The 20960-nt window shown below is 32.4% G+C and overlaps 1 protein-coding gene across 2 annotated transcripts in view; it reads left to right on the top strand.

Moving 5' to 3' along the window:
• Positions 1–20153, top strand: part of LOC120348830 (kinesin-like protein KIF18A) — a 29690-nt gene extending 9537 nt beyond the window's left edge. Inside the window, exons 3-12 of one of the 2 annotated variants that reach the window (XM_039424436.1) lie at positions 5944–6179; positions 6673–6830; positions 7938–8307; positions 11696–11895; positions 13393–13698; positions 14267–14635; positions 15410–15586; positions 16268–16577; positions 17364–17558; positions 19204–20153. In XM_039424436.1, the coding sequence (XP_039280370.1) occupies positions 5944–6179; positions 6673–6830; positions 7938–8307; positions 11696–11895; positions 13393–13698; positions 14267–14635; positions 15410–15586; positions 16268–16577; positions 17364–17558; positions 19204–19211 (2329 nt within the window). In that variant the 3' untranslated portion in view covers positions 19212–20153. Of the gene's footprint in view, positions 1–5943; positions 6180–6672; positions 6831–7937; positions 8308–11695; positions 11896–13392; positions 13699–14266; positions 14636–15409; positions 15587–16267; positions 16578–17363; positions 17559–17990 lie in introns of both variants that reach the window. The other variant, XM_039424435.1, reaches the window with a different exon arrangement.
• The last annotated feature ends 807 nt before the right edge of the window (positions 20154–20960 follow it).

The following is a 20960-nucleotide window of genomic DNA, read 5'->3' as shown; positions in this document are numbered from 1 at the left end:
TCAAACTATGACTTCATGGTTCAAACAAATTTCATTTTAAACTTTTGAATGCATGTATTATTGTACTATGTCTCCTTCAATTCCTCAGAAATAAAAGTTATTGCAATTTTTATTAAATGAACATTTTGTATTTTTTTGTTACAGAAAGTGAACCTGAGGCAGCGAATGAAGAAGAAATGGATGTTGAAGACCCACCTGCTATTGTTAGAACAAGAAAAAGAAAACGTAATTTGAATCAAAAGGAGCAACGCAAAATTAAACGGAACAGTGGTAAGGCATATACTACTGGTAGGGGTAATCGTGTTCCTGAGAAAATATTTTTGAATCCACCTTGTGGTTGCAGGATGGAGTGTAGTGACAATGTCACTGAGGAACAGAGAAAGAAACTGTTTGACGATTTCTACTGTATGGCATCTTTTCGGAATCAAAATGCATACATTTGTGGGCTGTGCAAATAATGCACACCTAAAGTACACCGTGCAAGAGATGGAAGTCGAGGAGAGAGAAGTTCATTCATAAGTTATTACTTGCAGTTATCAGATAAAAATCTCAGAGTGTGCAGTTTTTTTTTTTGAAGACATTTCAAATATCGGATAAGAGATGTTTTAGAGCTTTAAAGAAAATACGAGAAGGAAGTGAACCTGGAAGTGATCTAAGAGGTGTTCAGCCGGCTTCAAACAAAATAGATGATTCACAGTTACAAATTGTAAGAAGTCACATTGAAAGCTTTCCAGCATACCAATCTCATTACACAAGGGCCACAACCCAGATAGGAAGTACTTGTCAGAGTTCTTGAATATAAGGGCATTGTTCAATCTATACAAAGAACACTGTAACAACATAAATGCAGTTCCTGTTTCAGAATCAAAGTATCGCTATATTTTTAATCATGAATACAATCTACACTTTAATGCACCTCATAAAGACACTTGTACAAAATGTGACACTCTCAGAATAAAAATTGATGTTTGTGAAGACCTGCAGGAAAAACAAGAGCTTGAAACCAATAAAGAACTACATTTACGTAAAGCAGAACTTTCTCGAGAAAAATTGAAGCAAGCTAAAGAAGATAGAAAAAAACCTGACACTAATGTTTATGCCTTCACTTTCGATCTACAAAAGGCTCTTCCCTTCCCAACTTTTACATGTTCGGTTGCATATTATAAACGTAACATGTATGTTTATAATGTAGGATGTCATGAGTTATCCAGTGACTCAGCATTTATGTATTCTTGGGACGAAACTGTCGCCTCCCGTGGGTCGCAAGAATTTGCATCTTGTTTGATAGAACATTTCTGCAAAAAAGTTCCTAGAAATAATGACCATGTGATAATGTTTAGTGACAGTTGCGGCGGTCAGAACCGTAACATAAAGTAGCTTTGAAGTGCATGAAATTTCTCCAAGAAGAACAAACAAGTATTAAGGTAATTGATCAAAAGTTTATGACAAGTGGACATTCTTTTTTACCTAATGATGCGGACTTTGGAGTGATTGAATCATATTCAAAGGGTAGAATCATGTATGATCCTCAAGATTGGTTTGATGCAATAGTGAAGTCAAAACGTAAAAAGCCCTATCTACTTGAAGTTATGAGGAGGGAGGAAATTTATTCAACATTCAACCTGGAAAAAGCCATCACAAGAAGAAGAAAAAGCACTGTTGGGGATGAAGTATCATGGCACAAAATCCAATGGCTTTGATACGGTACCTGAAAGAATAACCATACAAAATTTTCTACAAGGAAACTTTAAATGAAGATGTTGAATTCTACCTTGGACATCACACCAGCAAGAAAAGGAAGGAGAGTAGCCCACCTTGGACTTGTCACTTTGGAACCCTTGCACTCTGGGAAGCGGCCAGTTACTTCAGCCAAGAAATCTGACATGTTGGACGTGCTACCATTTATTCCACCAGTCAAACATGGATTTTTCAACAACTTGATTGATGACTCAGGTGAACCATCGGCAGAAGATACACCTATCATTGACAGACATTCAGAATCTGAATCTGACGTTGAGTAGGAGTTTATAATATAAAAGTTTTCTGAATGTGACATTGAGTAGGAGTTTATAATATACAAAGTTTACTGAATCTGACATAGAGTGGGAGTTTATAATATACAAAGTTTTCTGAATGTGACATTGAGTAGGAGTTTATATATATAAAAAGTTTTCTGAATGTGACATTGAGTAGGAGTTTAAAATAAACAAAGTTTTCTGAATCTGACATAGAGTAGGAGTTTATAATATTATACAAAGTTTTCTGAATGTGACTTAGAGTAGGAGTTTATAATATACAAAGTTTTTGAGATACTTTAATCTTCTTATTCCGTTCCCATTCATATATTTTTAAAGAAAAGTGGTGTAAGTCAAAATTTTTTATTAAAATATTGCTGTAAATTGATAAACAGTTTATAAGGTCTATTGAAAGTCATGGAAAGGTGTATTAAGTCTTTAACTACTGTAATATGATAATCTTATTATTTAATGGGACTCTTGTGATTTGCAGTTGAATTTCTAACAAACCTCTAACTATCGCAAAAGAATTTGGCAATGACTTACACCACTTTTCCTCTCAATGGCTCAAATATTGACAATATTCGAACAGCGTTTTCATTCATTAAATAGCTTCAATATCAAGAGAGATTCTACAAATAAGTTAAACTTGAAATTGTTATCAAACTCTGTTTGAACTGACCATGAAGTTTAATGGAAAGTAGATTATTTATCTACAAATTGAATTCAGATTTATATTCTACAGTTGCTTCAGGCAAGTCAATTGTGGTGTCAGTTTATGTGAATGAGAATTTACGGTGACAGAGAAATTCATTTGAAAATGGAACTCATCTAGTTTATTATTGGTGGTTGGAAATTCAGTTCATTTCGGTTGCATTGGTTTAGATTAGAGATGGAGGTCAATACCGACTACTCTCTTGTTTTGTTTTTGCCTGCTAAATATACCGTAGGCCTATGTGATAGTGTATTACAGGGTTGGTGAAAATTATGTAAACAACTCAATATTTCTTTTACAGTGATGATTTGACATTTGGCTCCATTGGGTATTAAAAAACTACTTTTCTGTAACTTCAAAATTTTTGTCCGCCATATTGAATCCAAATTTAATTTTTACTCTCCTTGCCCTGTTACCATAGGTAAGGAAAGTATTGCTTTCCAAAAAAATTGAGGTACGGTACCCTAATTTCCAAATTTCTATACGTTTCAAGGTCCCATGAGTCCAAAAAAGTGGTTTTTGGGTATTGGTCTGTATGTGTGTATATGAGTGTATGTGTGTCTGTATACACGATATCTCATCTCCCAATTAACGGAATGACTTGAATTTTGGAACTTAAGGCCCTTACACTAATAAGGATTTGACACGAACAATTTCGATCAAATGCAGTTCAAGATGGCGGCTAAAATGGCGAAAATGTTGTCAAAAACAGGGGTTTTCGCGATTTTCTCAAAAACGGCTCCAACAATTTTGATCAAAATTGACCTTAAATAGTCATTGATAAGCTCTATCAACTGCCTCAAGTCCCATATCTGTAAAAATTTCAGGAGCTCCGCCCCATCTATGCAAAGTTTGATTTTAGGTTCCCAATTATCAGGCTTCATATACAATTAAAAAAAAATTAAGTGTAAAAGATTGAGCATGAAAATCTCTACAAGTAATGTTCAGTAACATTTTCACCTAAAATTGAAAATAAGCTAGAAATTCGTTAAATTTATACCTTAAATAGTCATTGATAAGCTCTATCAACTGCCTCAAGTCCCATATCTGTAAAAATTTCAGGAGCTCCGCCCCATCTATGCAAAGTTTTATTTTAGGTTCCCAATTTATCAGGCTTCAGATACAATTAAAAAAAAAAATTAAGTGGAAAAGATTGAGCATGAAAATTTCTACAAGTAATGTTCAGTAACATTTTCACCTAAAATTGAAAATAAGCTCGAAATTCGAGAAAATGTGATTATTTAATTGCAAACTGTTGGCAACTGTTGATTCTTTTAAATCATTCACTATGAAGAGATAGCAGATCTCGTGTGTCTCCAGCGTTATTGTCCTGTTACCAGCTGGCTCAGATCTTTGAATAGTAGACTTGAGATGCGCGTGAACACTAGCGTCAGGTGATCAATTTTCAAGGAAAGGAAAGTTGTGTGAGTGCGCCACACCAGATTTTTTCAAATGGTAAGGTGGTCATATGATATGTGCTTTCGATATACAATTTCAAGTGAAATTGAATGGTGAAACCCGATATCTTGATAAATCAATATTTCAAACCGTAAAGATATTCACATTCAAATATACTCATACAAAAATGAAATAGATGAGTACATTGAAAATGTAAAAACAACCAAAACTATTAATTTTACTTTTTCAAGTGTTAGCATTGAGGAAGTATGTTACTTATATTGTCTGTGGTGTTAGTAAACACTCATAGTAACATCCACTAACATATTTAACACTTTGAAATAAAAATATCTATATATATATATAATATATATATATATATATATATATTATATATATATATATATATAAAAGCGAAATGGCACTCACTCACTGACTGACTGACTGACTCACTCATTCACTCACTCACTCACTCGCAGTACTAAAAATCTACCGGACCAAAAATGTTCAAATTGGTAGGTATGTTCAGTTGGCCCTTTAGAGGCGCACTAAGAAATCTTTTGGCAATATTTTAACTCTAAGGGTTGTTTTTAAGGGTTTAAAGTTCGTCTTTTAGCATGTATATTCTTCTTCTCCCAATGTCTTAATTATAATTGAAATTCCCATATCATATGTTACTATAGAACTATAATCTAGATAGAGTACCTCTTCGAAACAATTGTTAACTGGCAACTAAATTAATAATTTTGTCAGGTTGGCATTAAGTTGAGTTGACTTTGTTAGGTTGGCACCAAGTTGAAGATTTAAATGCATTTATCGCGGAAACATTGATTGGGCACTGCTACTTCAATCCTGGGAATATTATATTACTAGCCGTCAGGCTCGCTTCGCACGCCATATCCGTTTAGCCAAACGTTTAGTCTGGCCCCCGACTGGATTGTCCTAACATATGATAAAAATGCTCAAATGAAAAATGCAGGCGAGCGAAGCGAGCCTGCTTATTTCATTCTATGACGATCCAGTCGGGGGTCCAGGGGGCGGAGCACCCTGGCTAGACGGATATGGCGAGCGAAGCGAGCCTGACGGCTAGTATGTCATATTTCTAATGTAGTGTTTCATTTCTGTATACTCATTAGTATCTTCAAATGTGAATATCTTTAAAACGCTTTAAAATATTATATAGATGAGCGGTTTTCGTCATTATGCGAATGAGTTTGTTATAATTTGAAAACTCTAGGTGTATCATTCATTTTATCTTGGAATTCTGTATTGAAATCATGTATTAGCCTACCTATATGACCACCTTCCTATTTAAAAAAATGAAGTTGGATCCAATATGGCTGACTAATATTTTGAAGCGACAGAAAAGTTTTTTTTTAATCTGAATAGGATCCCCAATGAAACCTACTTTCAAATTATCATTGTAAAAGAAATATTAAGCAATTTTCATCAATCCTGTATGCTTTAAATCAGTTGTTTCAGCTTTTTTTTTCCAAACAAATATTTTTACTGAATGAATTTAGGTATTTTGGATTGTAAATAAAGTTCCTTCTAGACATTGCTGTTCAAGAGAAGGATTTAACGTTTATGTTCCAAACTTTGCTTGTAGTACTTGTTCCAATGAACGTCGTCTATCTCTGTTTTATGTACAAAAAATCAAGTGTATAAATAAATCTTAATTGATAATCATTGTAAACATTTTTCAAATCTTCACGTATATTCTTAGTAGAATTCTTATTTTCCAATCGATGTCTGGTCTCTGTCTTCTGTTAATTCAACATTCAAACATTTTGTTTCGACTGTTTGGACTTTCAGAAGCGTGTTAAGAGTCGTGGATTCGAAAATGCTGGTTTTTGATCCCAAGGAGGAAGAGGAGCAGTTCTTTTTTCGTGGTGTGAAACAGAAAATGAGGGACATGACAAAGAAGCAGCCGAAAGAAATGGGATTTCTTTTCGATGGTGTATTTAACGCTGAAGCCACAAATGTCGACGTTTACAACAGAACCACTCGCAGTATAATTTCAAATCTTCTTGAAGGATATAACTGCTCAGGTAGCCCACTTGTTATCTTCACAAATGATTTTAACTTTGGTTTCATGAATTAGATTGCTCGTTAACTTGATCTTCTATTTGTAGTTCAACTGCACTTTTCTATCATTTTTCCCAATTTGGCAAAGGTTAATCATATACAGTAATATATTGTTTGTTAATGATCAACAAACATTATTACCGGTATGGTTTTTGTTTATTTATAAAATGTAATCTTCTAGAATCATTCATCTTAACCTTTCAATCATCTATTTGAGGAGCTATCATTTTATTGTAAAACCATTAAATCAGGATTGATATTACCTAGCATTCAATATTTCTTCAAGAATGTTAATTTTGAGTTCAATGTGAGTTGATTATGAAAAATGTACTGTATATTAAAACTGAGTCAGTAAAATCGTATCTGAAATCAAATGATTGAAATTCAATACTTTATAAAAAAATCCAATGATTTTATGTAATATATGTATCATCCTCTTGACATTTTTTGTTTCAGTATTTGTGTATGGTGCTACTGGCTCAGGAAAAACTCACACTATGCTGGGGTCAAGAGAGAATCCTGGAATAATGTACCACACCATGGTCGAATTGTATGCTCAGATTGAAAAAGTCAAAGCAGATAAAAATTTTCAAGTGGGAGTTACGTTTGTTGAGGTAAAATATAGAATATTCAAACTATAAGAATACCCAACTTGAATCTCTCCAACAGTTTTCTTATAGTAATAAACAATTTATTTGTTCAAAGTAATCATGCATATAGAGTTGAGCCAACAATCATGCTGTTCTCTAATACAATCAGACTACTAACATTAATATTGTTAGTCTATAACAACAAAACAGACGCCGGATTAACATATATTTTCTCATATAAGTGATCAAACCGATCCTCAACCACTCATCACTTCTAGTCGCGCATCTCCCAGTACTTTTATTATATTGAGGTGTCGTTCTCTTTCTAGCATTTCACGAATCATTATGAATCGCATGACGGTGATTGCGTCGAATCTAACCATTTAACCAGCTTAGAAAATCACTCCGTCGTCACACCAATGTGATAACATTACAATATTTGTTTTCTTGAGGTTCCATTTGTCTAACATTCTATTTACTTACTGTACTTTTTTTGAGTAGTATCTGTTCACTTGTAACCTGTTGTTCTATATTTTATGAATTTCGAGTGAATAAATTTGTTTTGAAAAACTTCCCTCATTATTTAGAATGAAACATACTTCTTCTATCATACCCAAGCATTAATCAATTTTCGCCATTCTCCACTCATTCCATTTACACGATTTTACTTCTATTTATTTACTTTTCTCTGTCATGTAACCCATGTCAGCCTAAAAATCGCATCCTCTATACTCCTACCTACACGAAATCCATATTGATTAAAAGACAACAGTTCATTATGTTCTAGGAAATTCATCACACGTTTTTTCATGAGTTTCTCTAGAATTTTTGCAAAATTACTGACCAGTGAGATTGGCCTATAGTTACCAATAAACACTCTGTCACCAATCTTGTGTAAGGGCCTACCTAACACATACTTTCTTTATAACAAAACTCAAATTGGATTTATGCATTATATTGCACTTCTATCATTACAACAAATCAATAAATACATAGAATAAAATAATATCTCCAACGAGTTCTACAGGATTGATTGTGTGTCTCTTACATATTATTATTTAGCCAATTAAACTACTGTACAGTATTATTTTGTTTATTTGCATGAGTAAATGAAATGAAATATTTCGACAGGTGTACAATGAAAACGTGCACAACCTTCTAAACCCGTCAGGCCCGATGCACCTTCGAGAGAGCGCAACCGGAGTGACGATTGCTGGCCTGAAGGTGGAGGACATAGTCAACGCCGATCATCTGCTGGAGAAGCTGGCTGAGGGCAATCGCAATCGCACCCAACACCCCACCGATGCAAATGCCGAATCGTCAAGGTCACACGCTGTGTTTCAGGTCTATGTCAGAATGGCCACCAAGAATGGCAACCAAGTGAAAATTGTCAAACTATCCATGATTGATTTGGCTGGCTCTGAAAGAGGAATGGTCACTGGCTGCAGTGGCTTGCGTTTCAAGGAAGGAGCCAACATTAATAAGTCACTTCTGGCACTGGGTGAGTACAAAATTTGATCTTTTACTTTGTATTTCAATGCTAACTGGTCCCTCACAAAAGGACAGGTAAAGGTTTTTAGAAGTTTTTAAACATTTTAAAGGGCCAGTTTCCGAGCTCAGAATCTATAAGTTCTGGACTTACAAAGTCCAGGACTAAAATAAGCGCTTGGGTCTAAATTGACTTTCTGAGTCACGATTTTATCTTCTAAACTCCGGGGTAAATTAAGATCTCGACTTATTTGAGTCCAGGACTTTAACGCAGTAAACATGAGGGAAATTCACAATATTTTGCTGTTGTATTGTCGGCATTATAGCAAAACGGAAACAGCTGATTGCAGCGGGATAATTAAAATGAGCATGCTCTCCAAACTATTTTGTAAAAATACGTTTCGATTTCTTTGTAGGCCTATTCAGAGCAAAACATTTGAAAGGTTGATGAATAAACATTTCATTTTACGTTATGCTATTATTGATCATTGATCCTAACCAGTGATTTTGGAATAAAAATTTCATTATGCTATTGAGTTTGAAAACGTATTTGTTTTGAAAAGAAACTGGAATAATAATTTATTGTTGTTATATTATTATTATTATTAATATGTTGAATATGACATTGATTAATAACATTCAGATTGATATATAAATTCCAAGGCAATCCTTGTATTAATTTTCTTGAACATTTCTAGGTTATGTCACAGTCGTAAAATAAAGTTAGTTTTTACGCATAATATTATGAAGAACTTTATTCCAAAATAATTTTCAAACTATAAATTATGAATTTAGATGGACTAATTCAAATAATTTAGGTATTCCATGACATTTATTCGGGTCAACGCTCTGTCTCGGAAAGCCAATTTTTTGACTCCAGAGTTTAAAGCCGGTTAAAGTCTAGAACTTAGCTAAATCCCGAGCTCGGAAACCGGCCCTAAAAGTTTAAACATGAACATTTTAAAACTTGGAAAGTTGAATTAAAAAAAAATAAAACTTTAAAAATATGAAATCAGAAATCATCTCCCATTATAACCAAATGAAATACGAGAAAAATAAATTTTGTACGGTAGGTCTATCTTTACTGAGTTATTTACGTTGTCACGATTTCAATTGTTATTCAACAATCTAATTATCATCAAATATAATCAATAAAATATATTATGAACATACGTTGTGCTGATCTCAATCGATCTAATGATAATTTATCTATTTATACATTGATAGATACAATATCATTCTTTACTATGAATGATTGCGAACAACATGCTTAAAACCCACAACTGTTCCTTTCCCAAATTTGGATAGAAATTGTCCAAAAATAGGTTATGTTTATCACTTCATAAGTTTTGTCCAATTTTGATAATAATAGAAATTAAAAGAATAAAAGATTGATGTCATTCTATTCCAAGTGTAACAGGAAATTTTGATAATAATAGAAATTGAAAGAATAAAAGATTGATGTCATTCTATTCCAAGTGTAACAGGAAATAATACTTGTGTTTGGGTTAGAATTGCTCAGTGGATGCTGCATTCTGAGAAATTCATAAATTGTTCAGATCAGCCTGGCGACTTTGATGCTAGCTTATGATAATCATAAAATTGATTACAGAATTCATTCAACAATTCATTTCACAATTTAGAAGAATTATTTCCTATTATTTAGTCAGTAGGAAAACGTTGGTTTTTTGGGTGTTTTCAGAAATCAAGATAAATATTCCACCTTATTACTCACACGGATACAGTATAAGTTATATTATAATAGCTATAGTACATAAGTACTGAACCAAACAGTACAGTACCTGTACGTTTTTACTTTATAATTATTATATGATAACAGGAAGCTATATTAAAAACGGCCATAACTTTCTTGTTTTCGGGTACTTTCGAAAATGGAACTTACGTTTTAAAGATTTTCGGATTTTTTGGAATCCAAATCCGAAATCAGAAAACCTCCTATATTTATTTTAAAAGAAAGATGAAAAATCATTCTTTCTAAATCAAAGAAGAAAGAGATTCTACGGGAGACGTAGAATCATCATGTGAACGACGCTATTAGTCCTATTGTATCTCGATCATGAGAGGTGGTTGCCTGACTAGGGGAAACGACGTGACAAAAACCTGGCGCGTGATCATCATGTGAACGACAATATTGGACTGAGTATTTCGGTAATAAAAGATGAACACGATCATGGTCCACGTCTGCTATCGTGTGAACAAGGCCCAACTCCTTCTCCAGTTCAAAGATAATATGCTCGTTCATATAAATATTGTATTTATTGAACATGTTGCCATCATACAGCAACATTATTGAACAGCTCCTGCCATCATTGCCTTCTAAATGCATTCAATTCAATATTACTTATAATTATGTACAATACTATTGAGTGAGTTCTCATTGTATTTTGGAAAAGTTATAAAATAAGAGATACAAGTATCAGCAAGCTTCCAGTCATCATATTCTACATTATGGAACCTGATTCTAGGATTGAGACAAGTAGATGAGGCAAGAGATATAAGAAGTGTTAAGATTCTTGGTATAAATTTGGATCAAAGACTAACCTGGAGCCCTCATATAGACTATGTCTGTTCTAGGTTGAGCCGGGTTCTCTATCTTTTACGCAGATTAAGGGAGTGTGTCCCAAGGCATTATTTGAGGATAACCTACTTTGCCTTTTTTCAAAGCACTTTTTTGTATGGCCTATCCTTATGGGGATGTGCTCCTGATACCCAAAAAATCCTGCTGATTCAGAAAAGGGCAGTTAGAATTATTTCTGATGCTAACTACCTGGACCACTGCAAACCGTTGTTCATTGACCAAGAAATAATGACTGTTTATAGCTTATTTGTCTTTTTGCTGTCACTGAATGTGAGAAAAAATATTGAATCATTTCCATGTAGGGAGGACTTTCATCAGTATGATACAAGAAATAGGCAGCAAATTGATGTTCCTTATACTAGGCTGAGGAGAGTGCAAATGAATTCGAAGCTAATTTCTTTGAGAATCTTCAATAAGTTTCCTGCTTCAGTGAGAACCATGCCTGCTTCTTTGTTTAAACGTAGATTGAAAACTCTCTTGACAGAAAATCCTCTATACTCACTGTCAGAATTTTTTGATATGGATAGGGATATAATTAGTAATTATTTTTAAATATACGTTCCATAATGTATTAATATTAGGTTGGCAATAATTTTAGTGTATGAGAATATATTTGAATTATATATATATGTTTGTAACATTATTTATGTATGAGCTGAATCATATGATAGTCAGTGTTTTTGATTGTTTTTTATTGTATTTATTGAACATTGTGACGTTTCCGATTGTGTAATCTATATGCTTAAAGGAATAAAATCTATTCTATTCTATTCTATGCATACTTATTTATTTTCAATTTCAGGTAACTGCATATGCAATTTAGCTGATGGTTTGAAGCATATTCCCTACAGGGACTCAAAATTGACTCGACTTTTGAAAGATTCCCTTGGTGGAAACTGTCATACAATTATGATTGCCAATGTCAGTCCTTCAGTGGCTTCGTATGAAGATACTTACAACACTCTCAAGTATGCTACTCGGGCTAAAAACATTAAAACAAAGGTAAGTCTTCATCCAATTCAATCCACACTAAAATGTTATTTCAACTATTGCACAGTAATGAAGAATAAATCTTCGAATATTTATTCTATTTGTTCTTATAAAATGATTAAAATAGTTACTATTATAAATTTGATTCAGATTTTTACTTTCCTTGCCCTATTACTATAAGGTAAGGGAAGTATTGCTTTCCGAAAAAATTAAGGTACCCCAATGTCTAAATTTCTATACGTTTCCAGGTCCCCTGAGTCCAAAAAAATGGTTTTTCGGTATTGGTCTATATATATATATATATATATATATATATAATATATATATATATGTGTGTGTGTGTGTATGTGTATGTGTATGTATGTGCGTCTGTGAACACGATATCTCATCTCCCAATTAACGGAATGACTTGGAATTTTGAACTCAAGGTCCTTACAATATAAGGATCCAACACGAACAATTTCGATCAAATGCAATTTAAGATGGCGGCTAAAATGGCGAAAATGTTGTCAAAAACAGGGTTTTTCGCAATTTTCTCAAAAACGGCTCCAACGATTTTGATCAAATTTATACCTTAAATAGTCATTGATAAGCTCTATCAACTGCCTCAAGTCCCATATCTGTAAAAATTTCAGGAGCTCCGCCCCATCTATGCAAAGTTTGATTTTAGATTCCCAATTATCAGGCTTCAGATACAATTTGAACAAGAAAATTCAAGTGGAAAAGATTGAGCATGAAATTCTGTACAATTAGTTTCCCTTAAACATTTTTAGGTTATGTCGTAAAATGCGGTTAGTTTTTTACACGTCATAATTCTGATACAATTATATTCCAAAATGAACTTGCAAACTATAAATTATGATTTTAGATAAACTAATCCAAATAATTTAGGTATTCCATGACATCTATTTGGCTTTTTATCTACTCCAAAACAATAACTGAATTGTGTTTGCTCAGTTAAGTCTAGAACTTGAATTTAAACCCTACCCCAGTCGAGGGTTTAAAATCACGCCGTTTTAAGTCCTGGACTTTACGATTTTTGATAAATCCTTGACTCGGAAAGAGGCGAGAATCTAATTCAAGTCTTGGACTTATAAGCCCTTGACTCAGAAAGCGAAATTATAAACTCCAGGGTTTAACATGATCTCTAAACTCCAGAGTCTATTCAAGTCCTCAACTACGTTAACGCTCTGACTCGGAAAGCCAATTTTCTGGCTCCAGAGTTTAAAGCCAGTTAGTCTAGAACTTAGCTAAATCCCGAGCTCGGAAACCGGCCCTAAAAGTTATAAGGTGCATATATATTACGTCATATTTCAGTTCAACTTGGGGGTCAACATTTGGACTGTTTCCAAAAGCTTTCTTCTGTTTTTTTTTTGTATGATGAAATAAAAATTGAAAAAGTCTCGTTTCTATTGATAAGTCGTTTAAATAAAACAGCTATCAATTATTTCCAACCACTTTTTGTTTTCTACAATGATTTGATGAATATTTAACTGTTCATTTGTTCAGGTTACGAAGAATGCTATGTCCGTAGACCTGGATGTGGGGCATTACGTAAAAATGGTGGAAGAGCTGAAGAAGGAAATCGTTCTACTGAAAAGCCAAACAAAAGCACATTCATCGGCACGATCTTTTCCTCCAAACTCCGACTTATCTGTCTGGTGTCGAGCTCTAGATGAGATATTTGATGAAAGAATCGAAATTATGAAAAGTATTCTCACTTTGGAGTGTAACCAAAAACTTCTCGCGTTGAGAAAAAAACGAAAATTGTTCATGGCAAATTTGCTAAAGGAAACACCTGGAAGCCAAGCCCAGGTATGTATATTTAATAATGCTCTGATATGGTTTGACAAAATAGATACCGTAATTAAAAACATGAAAGTAATGATATTCAGGTCGTCTTTTCTTACTGTATATTGAGGATGGGCTATTTCTCTGAAAATAACCATTTCAAAAAGCAGAGGAGATTTGATTCTCAAGGTAGCTCTAGACCCTAAGCATTATTTCATACTACTACAGTATATTCATCCATTATAAAATGAAATATTTAGTGCATTAATTCACAGATTTATTCGTTGAATTAATTTGACTATGTATTTTTGTAAATGAATAAAAATCAAGTGATCTATCCTCAAGTGATTTATCCATTCACATGCTAGGTTCAGAGAAACCTATTACATGACAATATATACCTAATGATATAAATGCAATGCACTTTTGATAAATAGAAAAAAAAACGTGAATGTTAAAATTATAAGTGATTCAACAAGTTGCATGAGTAAGCCTCATACACTATGAAAATTTATCTTATGAATCTGTATATAGGTCAATATTTTTATTCACTATAATTCCGTTCATTTAATAATAGAAGCTTATTCTCCAGGGAATTGAGAAGGTGGAAGAAGCACTGAGACAATACAATGCGCGAATGGAGGCAATGGTTTCTGCGCAGGCTGAACAGAGAAGATGCCAGAAAAGCAGTGATGAGAAACTGCAAAAGCTTTTCATTGAAATGGAAGAGGCCAGAGTCACTCAAGATATGGTCAAAGAATTCGAAATGAGAGATGAAAAGTTGAATAGAATTCTTACCGAAGTGAAACTGGATTACATGAAAAAAGCTTTCATGATTGATCAAAAAGATAGTTCAACGAATATGCAGTCTATCAAAACTCTGTTTGAATCTTTCACCGAGTTCTACAATATCCTGTCAGGAATGAATTGGATCACAGACAAAATGGAATCGACTTATCAAGTGAGTTTACCATCTAAATTCATTTAGCTATCACCTAACATAGTTGTTTCATCTGTACCATAGTTCGTATCCTAAACTTTTGTCAACAGTATCATATGGTTTATAGATTTCAACCGTATCAATTGTAACTTCCCATCTTTTTCAACAGGCACTATTTCATACATCGAAAGCCTTGTCTTCATCAGTAGCTAGACTAATTTATTGTATATTTCTTTGGAAATATTAATGTCTGATTGATCCGTTAATCAGTTAAAATCATAGCTCCGTTAATCAGTTATAATCATAATTATTTGCATCTCTCCCTTGTCCTGGGCCTGTTCAATAAAATTTCATCAGATCAGAAAATTATGTTTGCGGTAGTTTCGAATGTTATACTGTGTTTCCTCTCTGCTACTAACTTCTGTATTAATTGGTAATAATTAGTGTTGATAATATTTGGGCTGTGGACTGATGGAATAATTCTTAGGTATTCAAGTTATATTATGTCAGTTCAAAATTATAACTACTGAATGATCAAAATTGAAATGAAATAAAAATACAAACTGTAATGATAAATACAAACTTAATTTGGAACGATAATGGTTCAATGTCAATATGTTATAATGAGTTGGTGGGAAAAGTAAGTTAGGTCTGTGTAATTGAATGTAAAATAAATTATTGCAAGATCACAAATTTATATATTTTTTACCAGTAGTTAGTTGGATCACAATTTTCAGATTAAATCTACCAATAGGAAATATGATTATCTCACGTTTATGAATTATTTTGTTGCAGTGCTCCAGAAATATTATCGAAGGCATGAAAACGATTAGGTGGCTGGACAATGAAGAAGAAGAATCCGACTCCACCAGTGGCCACGTCGTAAATATGACAAATTTTGAGATAAAAATTGACCATCTATTATCTTTCAAAGATAAAACTACAAAGAAGAAACCAATTTCTCTATCGCTTGTAAGTCTCATATTTGTTATATTGTTATTTTTCTGTTAACTTGTGTATTAATTGGTTATAATTCCTTCAATTTGTTAGTAAAATTTACACCTTGCCAGAAATCAGTTCTGTAGATTTTATAGCTCAACGAAATAGTCAATGCACAATTCACGTACTTCAATTTATTCATGCTTAAAAGAAGGGGTTTTGTTTTTTTTGTTGAAGAGTATTTTCAATTAATCTACTATATTAATTCAATTGCTTCACTATTAAATTTTGTTTCAGATAAAACTTAAATAACATTCACTGTTTTGCTCTAGGGAATTTCAGCTATTATCTTTATAAAAGAAATCAAATGAGGAACAACATCAAAACATAAATGATCTATTTTTATTAATAGATTCTTCAAAAAATAGTTATCGAAAACTAAAATTTCATTCTTTTAAATCTTTTTGAAAACACCTAGGTTTAAAATACTTGTAGAAAGTTGCCTTTGTAAATAAATGAATAATATTTTTCAAATTGACCTAAATTTCGTTCTCTTTGTGGTTGCATTTTGAAAGCAGCATTAATTTTTTCTAATCATCATTTCAATACTGTAAATAACGATCAGTACTTCGGTTTTGTTAGAGTTTCACTTTGAATGAATTTCCAAATAATTTAGTGTATGAGAATAAATAATGATTGATTGTTTTGTTGCAGGATGAAGAAGACGATAAAGATGCCGCCCAGGCGATTTTCAGTGAGGATTTCTCAAAGGTCGTCTGTGAAGAAGTGACGCCAACCTCTAGTTGTGAGAATAAATCATCAGAAACAAAAGTGTTCAGCACTCCAACAAAAATGGAAACTGACCATAAAATAGAACCAATTGACGAGAAAGAAGTTGAGGAAATCTGTTCCACCACTTTCTGTGTAGAACAACCGTCTGCAAGTCTCAATGAAACTATAACTTTGGACTCTAACAAAGATTTAGTGAAGAAGCCAGCGTCCATCGGAAAACGCATAATGAAAGGTGAAAAATTAAATAATGAGAAAGTTCAATTTTTTTAAATGTTGCCTAGATTCATTTCTACTTGTTGTTACATCTGAGTACATGATAGGTGGAGCATTGCTAAATACAAAGCAAAAAAAAAATGCAAACTAGCGACAGAAGCGAAAGCGGACATCCTTCCACTGGAATCATGAGGGATTGTTATTTTTGACTGATAATTCGATTCAATTTTTTAATGATCATTAAACAACGGCACTGTCTAGTAGGTCAATTGTTCAGCAATTCTGTATTTTTCCAATATGATGGTTCAACTTTGGTTTCAACTGTTGGATTAGTTTCGACTTCGACGATAAAATTCGATTGACGTTAGAAAAAATAGCTCTTAATTAACCATTGTACTGTAAATAGAAATCTGTGTATCTGTGAGTTACAAGGATTGAGCTGTTTTTTTTTAATGTAGTTCAGCTATATCGAAATACTAATTGTAAATTAGTACCTTCATCTACAAATTTTTTTATTGATAAAAGATTCAATAATCATATTTGTCTTCATTCAGGAAATGGTTGAAAAATATTGAATTATAGAAGAATGAGTAAATCCAACGCGAACTGTTGATTACACAAAACCATTGCTGTAAACAAAATATTCCAGAAGGAATTCGGATTTTCTTTTGGTAAGAATATTAAGAGATAATAAATTTAATAAAAATTACGTAGCTATTTAGTTGAATTACGATTTTTTTTGTAACAAGGGAACGTATCAGTCACTACAATACTCTGTTTTTAACAATTATGTATTCCTTTTCAGAGAAAACTTCCATAATTACAAACAAGAAAGTGGCTCTGAAATCAAATACTGGCCTGGGAATCAATAAGGAGAATCAATCTATCCAGAAGATTTTCAAAAAGCCACTTCCGACAGCCAGAAAAGCTCTTTCTTTGAAGCCTGTGAATGTTCGTGCAATGGAAAGTACTAACTTGGCCATTCAAAAACCCAAACTTAGTGAGTAACTAACACTTCATCTAAATAAGTTTGGTTTGATCAGATTATATTTCTAGATAGATCACATTATTCTATTTTCATTTTTAATAAAAAAACAATTATCTGATAGAGAATCACTGAATTGTAGGGTATTACACACATTTAAATTTGAGCTTTAATGTTAGCGTTTTCCTACTTGATGTGTAGGTAATTATAGAAAAGTACAGTAATTACATTGAAGCATGAATGTGCATGCATTAATCATATTCACTATTTTAATTGAGTTGCTTTTAGTATATGAACAATTGTTTTTGCTTTAATCTTTTAGTAATATTTGTTTCTAAGCATCATGGAGAATATATATGCTTTAATTGTGCTAATGAATGCTTTATAATTGGGTTTCATGCTACCGCAGTTACTAATTTCTATGTTATGTTGGGATCTTGTTTTCAGTTAAGTCAACGCTTATGAATTTGGCTCGTAGTAAAACAGGAATCGTCAGCCGTAATCCAGTCAGAAAACCCACCATACTTAGACCTTGAAACCTTTATGATATAAGTGAATTATCATTCGTTATCTTGAGTACACCGCACCACATAACTTCTTCCTGGATTATCTTTCACTAATATTTGAAGGCCTACTAATCGGTGACAATCCAGGGTAGAAGTTACGTGGTGAGTTTGCGGAGTAGTATAATATAGTATAATCAACTAAACACTAGGCAAATAGTTATATACTTGAACAAGAACCAGAAGTATACGAAGTTGTGAAAAATTAATAGGTGATTTAATATGAGAAAAACCCTAATATGTGGATTAACTTGAGTTCTGAATTGTCTGAATAATTATCCTTCAGAAGGTTTTCAGGGTTTAAATAGTTTCTTACAAGCACAAGTATTGATGACAAAGAAGACGGCTAATTGATTATTTAATGTTGCATGAATTTCGTGTTTCTGTGTACGTGCAATGAATGGCTAATCTGTCAAATCTAATAGGTGTATTCTTTATATCTGCTTTGTAGTTTACATACTGACATGGAAAGTTATTTATGACCTTATTATGTGAATTGGATTACAGTTGTATTTGTATGGATTACTTTCAATTTTCTCATATATATTTTTTTAATCAGCTTGTTTGTTTAGTGCTAATAAATTTCCATTATAGCTCATATACATCATGCAATCGTAGTAAAAGTAATGCTGTTTTTTTTTTGAAAAAATCAATTGATGAACAAGTGAAAATATAAATCTATGTTTCTTTGCTATTTTTTTCGTGCCTGCCTTTGGTCGAATTATAAATTTTATTGGCTTTGGTCGAAATATAAGCATGGCTAAGAGCACATTAGAACTTTTGAATTTACTTTTCAATGCAACATTACATGCTCTGCTTTACACATAAGTGACACTTGACATTTCACTCAAGACATTATTTTGCGTTTGTTTTACGCTACCCAGACTGGATCTCACCCAATCAATGTAAAAGTGTGATGTAGTTCAATATCCAATTAATGTAGTTTCATTTTGAAACGTTCCATATTTCTCAAAGCTTAACTTAATCAAATTTAAGCCAAACCTCAAATTTATCAGCACATATCAATCCTTTTTTTTAGATAATTAATTCTAAGTTGTTTGAAAACAGGAAAAATATAATCAGTTTTATCTTTTCAGAAATGTAGTTGAAGCTCTTCACTTTATTGGGTGGAAAATTTCTCATAAAATCTTCATGTTCTATTGAATGTATTACATGGATTAATGTCATCCTTTCTGTGGAATTCTAACTCTTCTTGTTTACTAATCATACCATAGTATTATGTAATATGATAATAATAATATGGTATTAATAACTATAAAAATTCATTTTTTTAAATTATCATGAGTAATTTTCTAACACATTGTTCAGGAAATAGGACTATTCTAGGCTACTACTCTGTTTTATATGCTTTTTTATTGTTCATTCAATTTATATTTTTGTGGAACGTATTCAAAATTTAAGTCTTCAAAGACTTCACTTTGCAATATATTCTCTTAAATTTTATATTTTAGAATAATTTAATGGACCTCATGGACCATACTGTATAATATAGCCTACTCTATCTTTCTAAGGTAATCCATCTCATGTAGAATGTGTTAGATATTATAAACTATGTTTTACTATAATTTATTTTAATGTAAGATAACTTTATAATATTTTTATCAAGATTAATTAAAATTTATATTATCATAACAGAATTTTGGAGTTACCTAATAAATTGGTTGTAAATTGTGACCTTTTTGAAAATAAATTAACCTTATAATGTTGTCTTATAAAATTAAGAAAATTTATTGTGCTCGGTCTTTATAGATATGAAATTGCACTCAGTTCCAATATTTTTGTGCTGATTACAGTTATTGAAGATTATTAACATTGGAGATGTGTTCAGAAATTATTGCCTTTGGACCAGTTTAAAACTATTGTAACAATTGATCCCATTTATAGAAATAATCAACCTATTGTAGCCTAAGTTTAAAAATTAATTTGCTGTAATTGTCAATATTTGTAATTAGTAGAAGTAAGTTCTGATTGATTCCTAAAAACAATATTTTCTGTATTATATAATTTAATAAACAAATCCCACTTATATTTTCTTTCATTTATGCCTTCCTCATTTTTTATTGTTGAGTGAATCTTAGAATGAGACTACTTATTACCTTTGACTGTATACAGAATATTCTGTATTTAATCTAGTCAAAGCTATTACTGATTTAGTCTCGTCGCACAGACTGATCTACAAACATTGAAAATCCCTTCGCTTGCGAAAGCTCTCTGCCAAGCGAATGCAGACTTTTGAGTAGTTGAGTATGTTGGGCATGCGAAGGGACTTTTTGGACTGGAATTTGTGTCAAACGAACCTAAAAATAGAAAAATACTGAATGCTATTTTTTGAATAGAAGTTCAGTTGTTGGATTTGACCTCTTATACAAGATCTATTAGAGTTTGAATTTGACCAAAGAGAGGCTTTGCTAATACTGTACAAAAGATTATAATTGTTCGATCAAAAAACAAGAATAATTTTGTCGAATTTTAGAAATTTGTCAACATCTTATTTTTCACGAATATGCCTCAGCATAGGCTATTGCAACATGAGGAGATGGAGTGTGCTTCTCTTTTCAAGATTGATAACAATGCATTGAATAAAGTGAAAGCCGGTTATAATACGGTTGAAGGGCTGCAGTGACAAGTCCAGTATGAACAATATAGGCTATCCGATGTCAGTTCGGCTATAACTTACAAGTTTATATCTTTCAATAGCGAAGTGTTGATTTTCAGAATACCCGATTATACGATACGTTTAAAATTGAAATCCAGATTTTCTGAGTAAGTTTCAAGTACGGTAGCCTACTGATATTACTTGCTGTTAATTCAGCGAGAGTAATGGACGATTTAC

Source organism: Nilaparvata lugens, chromosome 3 (genome assembly GCF_014356525.2).
Source record: "Nilaparvata lugens isolate BPH chromosome 3, ASM1435652v1, whole genome shotgun sequence".
Taxonomy (NCBI): domain Eukaryota; kingdom Metazoa; phylum Arthropoda; class Insecta; order Hemiptera; family Delphacidae; genus Nilaparvata; species Nilaparvata lugens.
The sequence above is the reverse complement of the archived record's forward strand: the minus strand, read 5'-3'. Positions and strand labels throughout refer to the sequence as shown.